The sequence below is a fragment of the Mizuhopecten yessoensis genome, unplaced genomic scaffold, assembly GCF_002113885.1.
Source record: "Mizuhopecten yessoensis strain PY_sf001 unplaced genomic scaffold, ASM211388v2 scaffold9963, whole genome shotgun sequence".
Taxonomy (NCBI): Eukaryota; Metazoa; Mollusca; class Bivalvia; order Pectinida; family Pectinidae; genus Mizuhopecten; species Mizuhopecten yessoensis.
Window position 1 is genome coordinate 353,186 of NW_018408310.1, and position 20,529 is coordinate 373,714.

General features: G+C 35.2%; 2 protein-coding genes across 2 annotated transcripts in view; one reads left to right on the forward strand and one right to left on the reverse strand.

Annotated features, from left to right (window-relative positions):
• LOC110459089 (ensconsin-like) overlaps positions 1-5,875 on the reverse strand; it is a 67,917-nt gene extending 62,042 nt beyond the window's left edge. Inside the window, exon 1 of the mRNA XM_021511183.1 lies at positions 5,802-5,875. Coding sequence (XP_021366858.1) covers positions 5,802-5,841 — 40 coding nt within the window. The 5' untranslated portion in view covers positions 5,842-5,875. The remainder of the gene's footprint in view (positions 1-5,801) is intronic.
• A 7,605-nt stretch (positions 5,876-13,480) lies between these two features.
• The window catches only part of LOC110459057 (katanin p60 ATPase-containing subunit A1-like), an 11,039-nt gene continuing 3,990 nt past the window's right edge, over positions 13,481-20,529 (forward strand). The window contains exons 1-8 of the mRNA XM_021511104.1: positions 13,481-13,546; positions 14,378-14,546; positions 15,283-15,482; positions 15,788-15,977; positions 16,152-16,252; positions 17,153-17,258; positions 17,965-18,123; positions 20,344-20,470. Coding sequence (XP_021366779.1) covers positions 14,379-14,546; positions 15,283-15,482; positions 15,788-15,977; positions 16,152-16,252; positions 17,153-17,258; positions 17,965-18,123; positions 20,344-20,470 — 1,051 coding nt within the window. The 5' untranslated portion in view covers positions 13,481-13,546; position 14,378. The remainder of the gene's footprint in view (positions 13,547-14,377; positions 14,547-15,282; positions 15,483-15,787; positions 15,978-16,151; positions 16,253-17,152; positions 17,259-17,964; positions 18,124-20,343; positions 20,471-20,529) is intronic.

Consider the following 20,529-nt stretch of genomic DNA (forward strand, 5'->3'; position numbering starts at 1 on the left):
AGAGATTTTAGCATCTGGCCACCACTCCTGATTGCCATGGCGAGTTGTAATGTCAGCCAAGCAACACCAACAGGTCTAGCAGTAATTGGGGCTCAAGAGTACTCAGGAAATCACATTTTCTCCCTAAAACATATCAGACCCAGTGAGATAAACTACCACCAACATAAAATATGATGAGTGATACCACCTTTTCTCGGGCACCCACTCAACATCTTATCTGGACCCTAAAAAGGTAGCTTATCAGAACAGTTATCTCGGGGAGGTGAAAATATCTCCACTACTCATGAATTTATGCAATAAAATGTAATTGTGGCACACATTCAGATCCGTTGACTATGAACTTTATATCAGAGGAACACAACAGCGTGCATGTTTTAAATGAAGTGATAATGAAGACATCAACAGATAGTTCCTATGTAATTAAAGAGACATCACCAAAATTGTATGTGATTCAATAAAAACAGAACAGTGGTAAAAACACACTAATGTCTTAATCAACTTACAATAAAACCTCATTAACAACAACACTTGATATCAGAACATATGTCCACAACATTAACTCATTATCGTGATTATAAATGTAACCGAGAGTGGCTTGTATAATAACACACAAATATGACTAATCTCATTGAATCGTAAAACAATGTGAATTGTATGCATCAAGCCTATCTACATTGACCCAAATACACACATTTTAAAGAGACCTCAAGAATTTATTTGGTTTTACGACCTTAGCTAGAATAAAGTCTTATATCATTACTTATTTCTAATGTTCAATGATATTTTGAATTTTTGACGCATGCTGAATGTTACGGTACCAGTCTTAAGACAGTACAGACTGTCACAAGTTGTTACTTCCTGTTGGTTGTCATAACTAAAACTAATTTTAGTTTTAACTCATTCCCCCCTGAAATTTCATAATGAACTATTCCAACCNGACTAATTTTAGGTTTAACTCATTCCCCCCTGAAATTTCATAATGAACTATTCCAACCTTTGAATTGGAAGTGTTCAAATGTGTCTTCAGGGGTGAATGAGTTAAGTTGATGATTACCACACACAGACACACTTTTTTTTATATATTTGGAACTACATTCGCATCATGTACATTGTTACAGTTTTTCAGTATTTCAGTTCATTTACATAAGTGTACATTCTATATGCTTTTGTATGCATTTGTATACTTTATCAAGCTTAGTTGCCACAACAACCACTTTGGGAGGGATTCCTACATTTATCTTACCTTATTTTTGAAAATTGTACAAAAGGATTTTATTAGAACATGAATGGTACATACAGGTTTCACATGTATAAAAACAGCATGATGGTTATCCTATACACATTAATGACTTCCACTTTAGCACAGGATGATTCACTAAACCGGCTCCACATCCCACGCACAGAAAAGCATCAGAATTAATTTGTACAAATAACAAATATTCATTTGTCAAATTTGTCACACATTTTACCTTTAGATTAACAGGACCAATGACAAATTTGAAAACACTTAAGTGCCGTTCTACATCAGTTATACAGTACCTGATCAATTTCATCGGTACACTTGTATTAAGAAATCATCAATATCAGAAACAGGACAAATCATTTAAATATGACATTCCAAATCCTTGCTTTGATGTACAAAAAATTGACCTCATAAACTCAGGTACCATCACGTTACAAGAGTGCTAATTGACTATAGTATGGTACACTAATGTATTCAAACATGTAAGACGTTAAATCAGTTGTCAGATGTTCAATACTTAGCTATTTACATATATGTATATGTAAATATATTCCATATGCCTATCAAAACATGCTGAAGGCCAATATGAGACTTTTAATTAAGGAGACACGTTTGGGTGGACAGGATATCCCTCACCTGTAGAATTCTCCATCAGAATGAAAAATTCTATTACAAATTCTTTTGATGGCAGATTGGATTGCTATGCTCCATCACTTCAGCATTACCCAGTTTACATGGACTCCGGGCCATAGATCACTCTTCAACAAGGACCTGTACTTTGATGAGTAAGAGTCCCATGTTAACTTGCTCATTAATGTTTTACATGTACATAACCACAAAATGTCATACTTGTGTGAATTTTTTTACTTTAATTCAAATTTTACGATTTACTTTTGTTGTTTCTCCACATGTATCAGTCAATCTCATTGAAATGCTATCAGTCAATCTCATTGAAATGCTATCAGTTAAAAATAGAAAATATCCCACCACCAGTTAGCTAGGTCATTGCCAGGTATATATATACATGCATAAATGTCCGCATATTTTCAATACACCTCTTGTCTTATAAATAACCTTGACTAGCACATTTTATTTGTTGTTTGTTTGATTGCTATGCTTTCGTCCATTAACCAATGTCTGAATGTCAGTTATTCTTGACCATGCTTTTAGTGTTGACATTTCACTAATCATGAAATGAGTATTCACACCACTTGCATGTATACATACTAGTAAATCACATATACATATATGTATATATAGCTAGGAAGTACTAAAGCTGAGTAAAGTAATGCCATATCCATGCATTTATTTGAAGACAGTAGAATACTGACCGACAATGGTAGTCCCATTAACATATAAACCTACATAGACTGTAGATGTATCGGACTATTGGTCATTATACTGTGTGGTATGTAGAGGTAAACAATGATACATTATACTGGTCAGGCATATATACCAGTAAAGTTAATCAAAAACATGATTCAAATAGTTAAAATGGTGGTCAATATTCTGCTTTGATTGACTGCAAAATAAATTCCTATGAACATGTTCATAAAATTGGAATTGTAAATTACATTCGACAAAGTAATTTGTTTTGAAATATAAATCAACTGCATGAGCTATCTGAACAAAATTGCAAAGGGTCATGACTTGGTAGCCTTTACTTGACCTTTGACAGCCAGGGTAATTCACCTACAGTTTGTTTTGGAGCAAAAGTTCACCAGGTGTATGCATAATTATTATGTCATAAGAAATTGGTATGCATCTCACTGTTATGGAATAAAACCAAATATTACACAAATGTATAGATCTACATCTGTATGTAATGGAAGTAACGTAGATATATATATATACACATAACTGTATTTCCTGATCAAGGTCAAATTTTGACATAAATGTACACCTGTGCATCTACTTAATCAGTCAATTAATGATCAATATGACCATGATACCTGTACAAAGGTGTTTTGCAGTCATCAATCACTGGCAAGAAATCATTCATTATGTGCTTCAGGTAAATTATACATCCTTATATTAATACACTACCTATTCTCATCATCATACTTCAGCTGGACCTTGGAGAAATGTGAAGGACAATGTGTATATATATATTTTGTCATATCTCATTCTGTCGCAGTGACTGATATAATTGGTACAACTACCACTATTCTATTACAAAGAGTATAATAAAAAGGCCAAGTACCACACTAGGCATGGTCCAGATGAACATCACAAGAGAGTGTGGCCTTGGCTATGTACCATAACTCATTGCATTATCCTGGGAGGCCATCAATTAAGGACCCCCTGCAATGCATCAAGTTGGTGCACACAGTTGTTCATGGTTCAGCGGTACAGATGATAAGATGGTAGAAATCCTTATCAATCACTAGTATAAATTGTTGGGCTGATATATATTATATATACCAATGGGAAATTCACTGATGTACCAGAAATTCAACTCCGTAAACAACACACACCTACACATAATCTATAATGAGTTCCTTCTAAAATATTTATGATTCCAACACCTGCATTACACATGAAAGATGGCATTATTCACACTGCAGCCATTCATGATCAATGTTTGGTGGAATTGAACTGGCTCTAGAAGATGTAAATCAACCCAGGCTTAATGCTTTACACATACTGTAGATATACTGTAGATTCTGATTTCAGTTATGTTCTTAAAATTCTTTGGGAAATTCTCAATACAGTAGGCAAACTGTCAAGTGATTGGTCAAATAAAGTACAATGTGTACATGAATGTAAACAACAGAACAAGTTATATGCACTGGAGCTACATGAATGCATGATCAAAGTCGTTTAGTTACAGCAGATTGATTAGATTGATTCATTTGACCAAACAACACATCATCAAGAGCTTATTTGCAAAGTTAGAAATAAATACTCTTCAGAAGTAGCAAATCGAAAGGATTTTCCTATTGGTACTGAGTTGTTGTGGAATTGGACTAGGTCGTAGGTCGATTGCTGGTGACAGAGTTGATAGATTGGTGGAGTGAGTCCGAGTGACCATGTCGAGTTTGGAGGAACCTAGGTTTCAACCTGGTCTGGCCATGCATTTGTCCTTTTTTGTTACATTTTGTTACAGACTGTGACCAAGCCTTGTTTCATGTACTAAGTGAATGCTTGACAGAAGGGGTGCCCAAGTCAGGGTAATAGGAAAGGAAATGTGCACAGTCAAACCATGATTCAAACCCGAACCTTGAAAAGGAAGGTGGAAGTGTGGCAGTATTGAACTGGGTTGCTCACTAGCATCTGGGTGGCTCGGTTGGTTGAAAGACCATCTAGATTTCGGAGGGTCATTTATGATGATTTACGAACATTGGTTGTTTATAGGATCTGCTAAGGCCTAAGTAGATAGATGCTGTTGTGATTGGTGAATTTCAGGCACTAGGGTTATAGGAAAGGAAATATTGCACAGCCAAACCATAATTCGAACCCAGACCTCGAAAAGGGAGGTTGAGGTGTGGCAGTATTGAACTGGGTTGATCGCTAGCATCTGGGTGGCTGGGTTGGTTAAACGACCATCTAGAGTTCGGAGGGACAATTACGAACATTGGTTGTTTACAGAAACTGCTACGGCCTAATTAAGTAGATAGATAGATGGTGTATTTCAGGCACTAGGGTAAAAGGAGAGGAAACATGCACAGCCAAACCATGATTCGAACCCATCACCACGGAACTCAAACCAATTAAGCTACTTGGTTGCCAGCGATCGACCCAGTCCAGTTATGCTACTGAAAACTACCTGGGGTACGTCACTAAAAATATAATTAGACTATGGTGGTTGAAATAGTGTATACATATATGCATTTTTTAAACTTAATTTTCTGCAAATTATTTTAGGGCCATTAAAACATGTCAGTCAGGTTGTTGTCTATTTCCCGTTTTAATGCTGCTGGAACAAAAACTCTCGATCCAAAATAGGTTTTTACATTACGATCAATAGGCCTACTGTTAAGATATATATAACTGTTATATATAATATAACAGACGGAACGCCGTCGTGTAAAAAATGTAAACTTGATCTAGTTACAATGCTGTGTCTCTGCATAGGTTAATGATCAATCCATGAAAACTGTACATTTGAAATCTTTATATGACTGTCAATTGACTGACTTACAGTAGTCCTAGGACTTGTCTCGATCGAACGATCTCATGATCAGATGATCGGTCGACAACTCGACACACATGTAAACACAAAAACCAATCTATGACATAGAAAGGGGAGAATGAGATTGCTCTAGATAGCCATCAATTGTCTCATCTAAAAAGATGTTTTTTTCTATTCATTTAAAGGTCTCGTGTTGAATCTAAATAGGACTATCGAGGTCATAAGATAAAATTTCACATTGCTGATATCCAACAGACGATGCAAACAGACTGTGTATTGGGATAAAAATCCAGCGAAAACATGATATACAATAATATTTAACATAGTTATGAACATAAATGACTATATTGGTCATATTTTTAAGCATACATGTTTTGGTTACGAGTTTATCTGGTCACAAATGACCGGTATTTACTATTTTACCTTGCTGGTGATCAGTATCCGAGTGAATGAGCTCCGCCATTACTCGATTAATGACGTCACAGACTTGCGCACGGTAACTCATCCGTTGGTAGTACGTGTGTATTCGAGAACTCTAGGTTGAAGAATTGGGTTAGGAGCAGCGGAAAACTAGCTCTCTCGTTTAATAACTTTATATCAAACCAAACATTACTTTTAACACTATATAATAAATTGAAGGGCAAATATTCATGTCCATGTACATTTAAATACAGAAAGTGTACATACAGTTGTCAGTCTACTGAGTTTGACTAATAGGGGAACGTTAAAAGGGCACTTGTCACTCACTATAGGTTATTAGATTATCTAAGTCCGTGTTTATACTAACTCGGTCATTATATATATTGTTCATTATTGCAGTTTCTTTGTATATTTGTATATTTGGTATTTGCCTCCAAGTTACTATGTAACTATAAATGAGCAATATAATGATTGAAATTGAATTATAAGTTTTTTCTGGGAATTTTTTTCTCTCTTGCATTTGTTCAGTATTAAAAACTATTATTAAATATAAAGACACGCGGTTTTAAATTGGTTCTATGCGTCTATCATTATTGTAAAGTTGACATAAATAAGCGGAGAAATTAATTTCTACCAGAATATCTGTGCATAGATTGTTTAGTACCAGTTCAAATCGAGTTCAACCAAGGATTTGGATTCTGTTTAATTTTTGTTCAAACTAAGCTAAAACCCGGTAAAACAGTTGTATTTTAGATATCGACAATTCTAACCAAGTTAACAGTTCATTCTTTGCGCCTCTCACGTAAATCATTGTTCAAATAATGCACCGTCCGACGCCAAGTGATGTTGCGCACACCTGGCGTTTTTCTATTATAAGTGACGCCTGTTTGAATGGCTCACGCGCGTCGTTGCACGTCCTCACCCCGTGTAAGGATCGAACCGTTTCCAGGAACACTCTACACGGTAACCACGGAATTAGATTATTTCTAAGTGCGTAATATAATGCAATAACAATATGACAAGGATTCGGTTGAATATGAACATCTTTTAATTGTTTTCGGTTTTTTTAAATCGAATTTTAATGAGAGTAAGTGACATCCAGTCCTTAATTTTTCCAATCACTGCATGATTCATCCCACCTTACAGTTAATGCAAAAATCAAAGGCATTGGTGGGGTTTGTATTGTAAGCACGTTCCCTTTGTTGTTCCAGAATTTATATAAACAGAGATGACTGTCAGTGTTTGTGACATAGGCAACGTAATAAAATGAGCTCGGGATATATATATGCAACACATTTTGTCGCCTAAAAGTAACAAATTGTTCCAATAATCCCTCTTCTGTATGTGCACCAGATGTTGGGAAAATAACAAATTTTACAAGCACGACACAGTTATTGCCCCTTCTTTAGAGAAAATGTGTATGGTAAACGAAAGGCATCACGCTAGGATTGTCTGGAGATTATTCCACAAGCTCGTAAAACCTCGTGTCATTTCTAAAGTTTTGAAAACCGATCGATGCATTTTCCCCTACACACATATCACACGGTATATACATGCAAGAGGAACGGCTGTGATATAAGAAAATTAAGTATAGGTCTTTTTACTGAAGAGAGGAAAGCTATAAGAAAGGATAAAACAGATGTAGGATCCAAGAGAAATGTCGAGACTGATATGGCCGTCGTTTTTATTATCCAATAGTTCTTCGTCTCCCCATAACAACAGTCTCAGATAGATTGATGATGGATTAGTTTGTCCATTAGGTAATTTCTGGTAATATTATATTTGTGTTATGTTGGTGTTACTATAGCATCTGCAGTAAAATAAACCCGTCTTATACGTCCGTTCCGTCAACACTTTGGTTTCTGCAAGATATAGTTCGCTAAAATACTTTTCGATCTTGGCGAAATTTGGTAAGCATGTATGTAATATTCTTTCGAAATTGAGCGTAATCCGTGCAAAATAAAAATAATGATAATCACTATTATTAGCAACGCTGTGGTCAACGATTTCCGTACTCATGACTCCAAGGCTGTTTGGAGTTGGGCAATTCAGATATCTGAAATGATGCCCACATTTCTGTGATAAGTTACAATGTCGAGTATGAGGCTGCTTGCGGTTCACTACAATTATTTACAGAAAAAAAACTGTTATGTTATCAGTAACTCTACCTGTATACATGTTATATACTATATAGTGGGGGAAAAGAAGCACACGTATATTTGCATGGATAAGCAGTTAAAATTACTCGTGGATTAAATTATTTCTTTGCATTTTAAGATTATATCGTCATGAATTAAATTCTAATGTTCAAACAATTATGTCACCTCACAGCTCCCACACGAACGGGCAATACAATAGTTTAACGCCTTAAGCTTGATTCAATGCAAAGGCATTTAAAGAACGATGCTGGTGTAACATTTCAAGATCATCCGACAAGAATTGGGTAAGTGGTTCATTGTTGAATGTTATGCACTAGTGGCTACTTGTCAATGAAAAAAACAGAAAATTGAGACTAAATATGAAATAGGCTCCTATATTAAAGCTCAGAGTGTTTTACCGATACCTCTAAAACACATACATGCAGAGTTGTGCAGCAGAAAAAGCACTTCTGCCGTCATATTGAGAACTGTGTACAGGTGGACGAACAAATTTCAAGAATGATGAAGTTTACATCAAAGAGGACACACACGACCAGACAGGCTAGTAATTGTTGCAGCATCAAAGAAGACCATTGCTGCTGTGATAGTATTAGTTAAGAACGATGGTCGTTATAAATAGCTCATACGGTTGGCATTTCAGAAAGCAGTACACATCACATTCTGACCAATGCCTAAAATTAAAGAAGCATCGTGCCCGATGGATCCCACATTTGCTGACATCTGGACAAATGGCTTAACGTTTTGAATGTGCTCAAATATGTTGAAAGAGTACGGTATTTGCGACTCGAGAAAGCTATCTGAAATTACTTACAATAAGCAATGGTTGTCGAGAAATCAAGAAAGGTCAGTGATTGCAAGACGTATAAAAAGTGCAAAGAAAGCACTGTATGCATTAGTTCTATTCTAATAGGTCTGATGTTCAGATGCCGTGCAAGGAAGGGAAAATTTATCACTGCCAAGTTTTACAGAGACAAGAACTTAAGTCAGTCAAAAGATTCTACATGAACAAGCATCCATGTTATTCACGATAATGCTTCAGCACACAAATGCAATATTGTACAGGCGTTTTTGAAGCAAGACAATGTAGTTTATGTTGGCCGACCATCCTATTCACAATATTGGTTTATTTCAATATTAGCTATGGGGGCGTCAATGCGACAGTGCGCCAATGCGACAAAATTACGCGTCAGTGCGACATAAAAATTATGTCGCGTTGTCGCATTGGCGGGGTACTTTAGAGACACAAAATACTCTTCTGCATCTGCCGCTTTCCTCCATCTTTATTTACAACATGGCCAACAACTAACTACAAATATATGTGATAAACTTTGGAAATATATGTCATCTACCCCGGTTTTCGCTCGGATTTGGTTTAAATTGCCACGTAGGGTGTCGTCGATGGAGCAGACGACACAGTTTTTGTTGGTCTAAAGCAAAATTATTGTTAAACCTTTTTATTGTTTATGTTTTTCTTTATCAATAGGCATATTTTGCTTTCATATACATCCTTGTTTTATAATTTATTCAATTCATACAGGAGGCTGTAATGGTTATAGATTGAATTTATTTACAACTTTGTTTAAAAGACAACCTACCAAAGATTAAAATATTCATGCTGAATTCAATGGTTCAATAAACTGTTGATAAAATATCATTTTAAGGATTCCAACGCAAATTGTTGTTGACGCTTCTCTCAGAAATCAGGGATCTCCCATAAGCGTTCAACGCTGACGGCAGACGTGGACCGTAATTTTGCCTTTGACCAGATCCAGTCTTTAGAAGACCTTCAAGGGCTGGAGGAAAATATGACAGATAATGAGAAAAAGAAGGCAATGGTAAGATAACATAATTATATACAGTCGGTAACAATATTTTAGACTACTGTTACAAATATATTGCAAGCTTAACCAACAAAAAACTGAGAAAAAAACAAATCTGCAAAAGCGTAATTTGAAGCAATTTTATTCTCTTGATAATTTGAAAAAATGAAATATTTTCTAGTTCATTTAATATGGCTATGGTATATTTTTTTTGCAAAAGACCTCTGTCACCAGAATAGGTGGAGTTGACGGAACTTCCATGGTAAAAAAGGCCATGCAAAGGTGAGCATAAATTATAGACACTAGACGTTGTCTTCATTTATATTAAGACTGTACACTTGCATAGCTAAATAAAGTCATTTCAAGTTTCATTGTCTACGTAACGTTGAGAACTATTGAGAAGTAACTTCAATAAAAAGAGCTCCTTTTCTATATAAAAATGTTTCTCATTTTGTTACTGTTGTTTATTAACAGCTGTCTGTAGAATGGTCCCATGGCCAAAATGAACCTGTAAGGGGGGAAAAACATGTTTGCGTTTGGGCAACCTTCTCTTTGCAAAATCATAATAGGTATGTATAACACACTCTTCATGAATAGCTGTGAATCATACATCATATCAAATCTTGTACGTTTTTTTTTCAAAAAGTTTAATATTAATAATTAATGCATGATGCCGTACATGCTAGGCAACGTTTGTATTTAATAATATAATTAACAATCTGCACTATATTCTGTATTCCAGAAGCGGTCACAGAATCTCACCAGAAAGCGACACACGATTCCTGTCAGAAAGGTATGGCTCGTATATGAAGCATGCTCCAGAAAAGCATGGCGGTGGTGGACGCCAAACTAATTTGGTTAATTTATAGGTAGGTATATACACTGCAGGAGTAACTATAAAGCATACACCGTGTCAAATCTGGTAAGGTTTTTGCTGATATGTGTAATATTAAAGCATTGAATTATTCCACTTCCTTTTATATTAAAATAACTCCATGACCAACAATGTTTCAAATAGTTATGTATTAACAGTTAATGCATACTTGTACATTCTGTAGGTAGTAAACCTCTGCATTTAACAATGTTATTAATGGTTTGCACTAAATCCTGTTTTCCAGAACCTGTCGCAGAATAACAGGGACCAGCTGACTACCATTCATGTCTATGATTGATGATACCAAAATAAAACGTTTATATACTTGAGAATAGTTTGTTGATGTTTTTCTTTCATTTATTTCATGCCGCCTGCTTAATAGAGGGAAAGTCTTACATTGAACAAGGGTATATAATTCAACATAAATGCAACGTTTATTCAACGTTGAAAATCTGACGGTGAATTTTGGTATATTGTTTCAACTTTCAAAATCAAATATATTTTGTACGTTGAAACAACGTTGAACCTCAACGTTTATTCAACGTTTATTCAACGTCACTGTGCCTGCTGGATTGTTCTTCCGAAATATTATGTATTGTACTTTTCAAGGGTCTACATATGAATCTTTCATTTGTTCATATTTCACTAGTTCTGGAAATTTCGAGTTCGAATTACGGCTTCTTTGACACTTCGATATTCTCTTGTTATTTTCACTGTGCTGCAGTTTCCCGCAAACGAAACAAATGAGGGAGTTCATCATTATATGTCAGTCCGCCTACATGCGCCTAAGAAGACAGAGTGACGTAGCGGTCAGTCTTGTGTACTAATACACTTGTGCTACCGGGATAGACCCGGTCAGCAGAGATTACCACCATATATCAAAGCCAAATCAGTAATTGTTAGACATGAAGATACAAACACAGGCATTCAACCAGGAAATGTAATGGTCTCTTGGACCAACCCGGTCCATGGTGACTAATATTTCCAGTTTTGTACAACGAAAAAGAGTTTTGAGATCTCCATCCTTAAACAAATTACTAAGCATGCGAAAAAAAAAATCAATTAATGACCTTAGCTGTTAGTAGGACGTTGCATAAAATTAAACCAATCCAAATCAAACAATTGTATTAAGAAAATTGACTCATGGGCCCATCCCACTGCAGGGGACTGACAATGCCCGAAAGGGAAAATTCGGTAGAAGCCTACTCCTATATTGGCCATTGAATTTTATTTCACCTAATTTTGCTATTAAGTGTCTTTAAAACCAGGAAATATAACGTTATGTAAAGGAAGGATATGCTACCTTCAATAATAGTTAAAAAATGGGAAATAATGTTAATATTACTATTAATGAAAATATTTTGCTATGAATCCAATTTAGCTTCCAGATTTTCAGTTAATATTGTGACGAATGTGGTCTGATCCATGTCATGTTACCAGAGACGTTTATATATATATATATATATATATATTCCCACATGCACATGTCTTTAGCCGAGGGGACTATTGGTTTTATATAATAGCTATATTTTCAATTATAGTATATCAGTTATATCTTCTTGTAATATGATGTATATGTACATGTAACTGTTCTGTTTCACTGTGACTTGATAAAGGAGCGGAACGCTCCGAAAATTTGACAACCTAAACTTGTCCACACTGTTGGAATTACTTCTTTGACCCATACATAATATATATAAGGGGTCTTCTTTGTTTTAAGATAAGGAATGCACAATGTCATGCCATACGTCTCTCATAATACATTAATCTATTGGGCTCTATTTTAATTANAAAAGAAGCACACGTGTATTTACAGGGATAATCAGTTAAAATTATTCGTGAATGAAATGATATCTTTGCATTTTAAGATGATATCGTCATAAATTAAATTCTAATGAATGTAATTATTGGTTCGTGATTCATTCAAACAATTATGTTACCTCACAGCTCCCGCACTAACAGGCATACAATAGTCTAACGCTTTAAGCTTGATTCAATGCAAAGGCATTTAAAGAACAATGCTGGTGTAACATTTCAACATCATCCGACAAGAATTGGACAAGTGGTTCATTGTTGAATGTTATGCACTCCTTACTAGTGGCTACTTGTCAATGAAAAAAAAATGAAAATTGAGACTAAATATGAAATAGGCTCCTACATTAAAGGACAGTGTTTTACCGATACCTCCAAAACAGATACATGCAAAGTTGTGCAGCAGAAAAAACACTTCTGCCGTCATATCTGTGTTATAAACGTCTCTGGCCGAGGGGACTATTGGTTTTATATAATAGCTATATTTTCAATCATAGTATATCAGTTCTATCTTCTTGTAATATGATGTATATGTACATGTAAATGTAACTGTTCTGTTTCACTGTGTCTTGATAAAGGAGCGGAACGCTCCGAAAATGTTGGAATTACTTCTTTGCCCCATACATAATAGATATATATAAGGGTCTTCTCTGTTTTAAGATAAGGAATGCACAATGTCATGCCATATGATACGTCTCTCATAATACATTAATCTATTGGGCTCTATTTTAATTATTTAGAAAAGGGACGAAAAATGATGTTACCAAAATGTTCTATAAAAAATGAAATAAGTTAGATATAGAGCTAATTTCGAATAATTGGCTTTCGGACTTTTTATTTAGAATAATTCATTTTTTAATATTTTTTATTTAATTTCAACATGAGAAATACTACTTGTATGTCTTCACATAGCTCCTCTCAGGCTCCCCTTGTGTAAAACTCGACAGGTGCGTGTTCTACTCACGAGTCAATACTGAAATAAAGTGAGAAGAGTCGCTGCCCTTGAATAATAAATAACGTCCAATCAAAACGCACACTGGACTATGCTGCAAATATTTGGAAAAGGTTCCATGATCAAATCAAGTGAGTAATTAATCGTCATAAAGTTGAGCAATTGATATTGTAATGAGTCTTTAGTTAGTAGTTTATTATGTGTCATATAGTTAATGTGTTTTTAAACTTACTAAATAAACACTATGTCGACGGAACCGCAAAATGTCATCCGAAAAGTTGGGGAAAGGGGGGAGGGGGGGGCAATTATTGATGTTAAAGTTATATTTTCTACCAGATTTTCGGTTCTCTACTGTAAGTGTAACTGCTTACCATTTAGTCTTCCTCAAACTTTCTATGAATTTTGATTTTTTCCATGTCAACAGCTGACATCTTACAGTAACGATGAAATAGATAAAATTAGTATGTGTTCACATTCAAAATTCGATAAACACAATCTTATGTCATGTGTAAATTTAGAACAGCTTTGGATTAATAATTGCTAAAATTGTCATACTTAATTTGTAACTTGAATCTATGGGAAATGTAGACATACAGGTATAATAATGAATTCATTAGTTGCTTAGTGCTGTAAAAATCCCTTTTGTGGAGGAAGAACCACAGGTACTAGCCTCGTCTGTCATTACCCCTATAATTTATATCTATATATTATATGGTGTTATGACAGACGAGGTTTAGTACCTGAGAAAGAACCAACACAACATGTATTCAATCACTTTACTTTTTCATTGATTACTGTGCCCACAAATGAAGACAGTTTCTGTGATGTACCTAATAAAGTGTACCCTGAATGAAAATAATAATGAATATTGTGACGAAAGCTGCGCCACAAGCTATTCGTCTGAGCGATCAAACTTTATGCTCTTCCCCTCTTTATGTAACATACTTAATCCACTATTACAGGATGAGTGTCAGTCTATCAGAAGTGAATGAGTGTATAAAGATGGGGCGTGAGAACGCCCTGCTGGGGAACTACGACACATCCCTGGTTTACTATCAAGGCCTCCAGCAACAGATACAACGACTCATATCCTCCATCAAGGATCCAACCAGAAAGAGAAAGTGGATGGAGGTCAGTGTTAAATCTTGGTATGAAATAGAGTACAAGTAGTTTGGTAAATCATGGGTGCCTTCTGCTATTGACAGCACTGTTTGTATTACTCCAATCTTAATGAAAGCAAATCACTGGTTCAGGTTGATGACCAGTGATAGTTAATTTAATTTGAGATAATTTGATCAAGACGAACTATATATCTTTCCTTTAATATTGATTCAATATTAGAGCCAATTTGTTTCATGATATATGCAGACCTTCACTTGACCCTCATCACTTGCTCCCCTTTAGACCTACTTGGGGCAGTCACCAGGTACTGGCCGCAGGTGGGTGTTTTTTCTCTGGATACTCTGGCTAACATCCACCACCAAGACCTAGCTGGCACGTCTGAAATGATGATCATAGCTATTAATAGGAAGTTAAGACAATAAAAGCCCCAACGTTCAGTATTTTCAGAAACCTAACAGCATTTTCCCTAAACTTTAGAAGGTCAAAACACATATCAAATACTGAAATAGCCACTGCCCTTTCAAACCAAAGAGTGAAAAGCTTAATTTGGGGAGTCAACAAATATACTCTCAAGGCCCTGAACAAATTCTCAATATGTGTACTGTACCAATCATCTTGTTTCAATTCTTTTTGTTGTTAAATAATATTATGAGTGATGCTCTAGGGTGTTTCTGAATATTTGCGACCATTTTTAAATTATATAATGTATTTTTGAAAGATTATAAAATATGATTGTGACTTTCAGGCTAGAGACCAGATAAACCAGGAGTATGAACAAGTCAAAGAAATCAATGAGACCCTGGCCAGTTTCCGGTCTAATAACCCAAGAGCTGTCAATGCAAATGCTGACCAAGATTATAGCAGTCCTTTTGGTGACTACTCTCGACACGAAGAACCTACTCGGGACCCAGATGTATGGCCCCCACCAACACCTGTAGAACACAGGTATGGTAATGGACAAATGGTTTTAAAAGTAAAACCTCTTAGAAAACCATGCTTATTGAAAAAAACATTTTCAATTTGGGGATGTTATTTTTTCAAATTTCTTTTTTATCACTTTCTTAATGTCAGAGAAATAGCTTTTAATACAAATGATATATGAATAAATCTTTGGAATCATTTGAAATTCTTTGAAATATTGAGCAAAAATAAAACAAAGTTAGCATAACTTTCGCTAATTCATTCCTGTTTGCTTAAAAACCATATGTCATTCAGATTGTAATCTGTCATATGATGTGAATCATTCACAGACCTTCCCCAAACATACGAGGAGGAGTACGGCCCGGCCCAAGGAAAGCAGAACCTGTGAGAAGTCGGAATCAACCAGCTCCTAGTAAGCCGGGTGCTCCAGGTGGAGACAGAAGGAGAGCTACACCAGGATATGGCAATGTGGATAGGGGCAGAGAAAAACCAGGAGAAAAGGGAAGAGAAAAGAAGAAGGTAAATTGAATGATTGAATGATTTCCTTTTTTAACCGGGAAACTGTCTATTTATATATTAAAAACATAAAGTAAGCTTATTTATTTTTTAAATGTGAGTTGTCATTTTTCAATTAGATATACTTTTGACCATACCCAGTTTCTGTATTATTCTGGTTTTTGTTTTGTCTGACAGCCCGAAGATGGAGAGAAGAAGTTTGATGGGCAGGGGTATGATAAAGACTTGGTTGAGGGACTGGAGCGAGACATTGTACAGAAGAACCCAAACATACGATGGTCAGTCCCACTTAGTTAACGGAGAGTGCACGCCATGGTTCAGTGTCTCTGAAGGGCTAGCTAACAGAGAGTGCACTCCATGGTTCAGTCAGTCTCTGAAGGGCTAGCTAACGGAGAGTGCATTCCATGGTTCAGTCAGTCTCNTCTCCATGGTTCAGTCAGTCTCTGAATGGCTAGCTAACGGAGAGTGCACTCCATGCTTCAGTCAGTCTCTGAAGACATTCCTTCAAGACTTTTAACTGAAATGTTTATTTAATTATAATGCACTTTAATCTGGTTATGCTATAAATGTACAGTTCATTGAAAAAAAACAGTATATAGTGTGGTTCACTGATACTGAAAACAATGGTGTACTGTCTTCATGAACACTGAAAACAGTTGTGCTCATTGTCGCAGAAAAATATTTCTCCGTGTTAAAATGGTTATTTTAACACATAATTGCAGTACAAGTAGACATACTTGTATGAGCCACGATGGCCATTGTATGGGGTGAAATGGCACTGTTATTATTTCCAAAATTTAAAAACAAAAACCTGATCTGATCCTCAGCAGTAGAAAATGATCAACAGTGAGCTTAAGGTAGGTCGATTTAAGAAAATCGCTGAAATTTTAATAACTGTGTACAATATTATTAATTAGTTTCAAAAAATAAAATTATTGTATGTCAGGGAAGGTATGTAACAGGTTTTATTGTAAATGTGTGCAATGGCTACCTTAAATCTGGTGAAATCTGTGTAAGGTACTAGTAAGGGGAACTTGAAAAATAGTCATGTTGTGGAAGTTGTTTCCTGTTTTTTGAAACATTTTTGCTGTATTTACTTGAAAAAGTCAGCATTTTTTATCTACATGACAGTCAGACTGATAAGAGTACATTGTACATCCTTGATATTTTGAAAACAGGGACCAGGTTGCAGATTTGGTGGAAGCCAAGAAACTTTTACAGGAGGCTGTGGTGCTACCTCTCATCATTCCAGACTTCTTCAAGGGCATTCGTCGGCCGTGGAAGGTAACAAGCACACTATTGATAACACATCTAATCACAAATGAAATCAAAATATATTGACTTTCAATAAAATTAAATAATGATGTTAATGAAATTTTGTTAATTAGATTAAAAAGTTCTGTTCAGAGTTTCATTATTTATAACTTTTCCATGAAAAAAAGGTGATACATTAAACTTTCTTTGATGATAAGTTCTGAATTTTATTAAAAGTTCGGTAAAATATATGATATTACCAATTCAAAATTGTTGACTATTCACAAGATATCTTAAAGGTTACCGATAATAGAAAATGTACATTCGTTACCTTGGTAATCGAAAACTAAATTGTCGTTTCAGCTCTGTACTTCTTGATAATTCATTACACTTGGTTTCAAGAATGTTTTTTATTTAGGCAATTCATTTTAAATTATTTTTAGAAAGTGTCAGCAGAAATCCACCCTAGCACAATAATATTTCAACTTAGTTGATATCTTGGTATCTAAAAAAAAAAGTGTCAGGCAAGTCGACAGACCCCGAATACCTTTCAGAACTATCAGAATTTTAATGTATATGTATCTGGGTCTATTTTCAACACAATAAAATTTTAGTATCTTTGTGGTACAAATATTTGCCATCATGAGAAATCAATTTTGCTCTCTGCATCAAAGGTTGAAAGTTAAAAATGTTGAATATTTCCTGGTATACAGAATATGCCTGATTTCCTCCCCAGGGCGTGTTAATGGTTGGTCCCCCGGGCACGGGCAAGACCATGCTGGCCAAGGCTGTTGCGACAGAGTGTGGCACAACCTTCTTTAATGTGTCATCTGCCACCCTTACCTCAAAATACAGGGGCGAGTCGGAGAAGTTAGTCAAGCTTCTCTTCGAGATGGTAAGGCTTGTGTCCGCAGTACTGCAGTTCAGATAATTGGGGGGTCCGTCTGTGTACGGGTACTGCAACTCACTGGTAGACTTAATGTACATGTTAAAACCTGCCACGAGTTGCATGCCGTTTGTTTTGTTTTTTCCGTTGCTAGGGTGTGCTGATGGTTGGTCCTCCTGGGACAGGCAAGACCATGATAGCTAAGGCAGTGGCCACAGAATGTAGGACTACTTTCTTTAATGTCTCATCTGCTACTCTCTCCTCCAAGTACCACGGAGAGAGTGAAAAATTAGTCCGCCTTCTTTTTGAAATGGTATGTGGGAAAATTTGTAGTGAGAGTTGGGCAGTTATGTGAAAGAAGTCATGATGGTTCAAGTTAAAGGCTATTGACATTGTAGGACTATTCGGTAAATACAAAAACAAACATGTTTGGATTCAAATTAAGGGTAATCCGACAAAAACATGTGAATATATTTGAAAAAAATGTTGGAAATTTCACTTGAAACTGATGGTTTAAAATATATATTACATCCAAATGTTATTGGAACTCTTTAAAGATTTAAATCCTTGTTATCAGGTTTTTCAATCAGCAAAATTTGCTTACTATAACCATTCCTAGAACAACAGAAAGTTGGTTCTAAAAATATATAATTAAATAATAACATTCATGGATTAATAAAGTACCAATTTAACGAAGGAAACTTTGAGTTCCTACCGAACGTATGAAGATTTTTCAGGCTGCTATAGTATTCATTCTTTCCCAGTGTTGTGCTTTTTGAAGTAGCTTCATCATCTTAGATTTAGTCCTTATATGACCCTGAGCTGTTGAAAGAAGAGGAAATGTTAACAACCCGAACCAAATCATTCCCCTATTTCGCTGTATATACACAAATATGTATATCAAATGTTCAAGTGTATCCTACATTTTAAGTAACATCAATACGAAAATCCATGAAATAAATACTCAATGAATAACATAATGTTATTGTAGGGAGTAAGACCAGGTATATAGAGAAATTAAACAGATCCTCTGCCTCGCAGCTTGATCAGTGGAAGTGTATATATACAGATACAGTCCTAAAAAGTAGATGAATAATATAAAATAAGATAAATCAAAATTACATTTTAACATCACACTGAAAGTTTTATTGAATAAAAGATGAACATCCCTATCATGGCTTCTTTACAACACCATTTCTTCACCCAGCTTACCACCCCACACAGTCTGTTCTTTTTGCTGCTTCAATTCCCTTTCTTTATTTTCCACCCTACATAATGGAATATTGATAGATTTCTGCAATATATACTTTGTAAATTGAATTTACTATATTTCTTCTTGTGTCCTTTATGCTTGATTTGTATAACTTAATGGTGAACTTGTTTGTGCCATGTGTATGCTAAAACCATGTGCATGCTAAAACGTGCAAACTTATTCTCTGTAAAAATGTCAATGTCTGACATAAAATTATTAACATGATGGGATAAAATGTTTTGGTTTTGCTCATTGTCTGTTTCTATGCTATTAAGTAACAGGGGCATGACTTTAGTGTGTCGGTTTTCGAAAGCAAAGTCAGTGATGTGGCTGATGGAAAATTTTGTCAAATCCAAACCCTTTCTAATCTAGAAAACTATAAATCAGTTCACTTTGGTCGATATTGTTTCATCTCTATGTAGAATGAGATTGTGTATAAAAAAACTGCTGGAACAGAAATACTGATTATTGTTGCATTTAATGTTAACAATGTTCTCTGTTCTTTTTTCATTTGGGAAAAAAAAATGAGGTGAAAAAATGTGTATTTTCTTTTAACACACTTGTGTTATGTGTGTAAAATATCTTTGGGTTTCCCTTCAGAGTATGTATGTATTAATGTATACAATAATACTTCGGTATTTATTTGGACTGGTGTTCTAGATACTTGAAAATCTACAAAACTGGAAAAAAATCCTTAGTAATATATCTTGTATTAAAAGAGTATGATATAATTTAATTTATTACAAATCATTTGAATACTGTTAACATATGTAAATTTTAAATGATGGAAACTATTTCATTCTTAAATAATTCACTCATTGTAAAGATGTTATGTGTCAATGAATTGTGTCTTTTTGTAAAAAGAAATCTGCTTAAGATGAACAAGAAATCATGATAAAAGTATAACTGTCAATTAAGTCAATTTTATGACAAAAATGTTCAAAATCAACTCTAGACCATGTGTCTTTCTCTTACAGGCTCGATTTTATGCACCAAGCACAATATTTATAGATGAAATAGATTCCATATGCTCCAAGCGTGGATCTGACTCAGAACATGAAGCTAGTCGGCGAGTGAAGGCAGAACTACTAGTCCAGATGGATGGTATGTGATCTCATGGTTTCAATCTGATGTGACTACTAAACCGTCTTGTATGTGTGTGT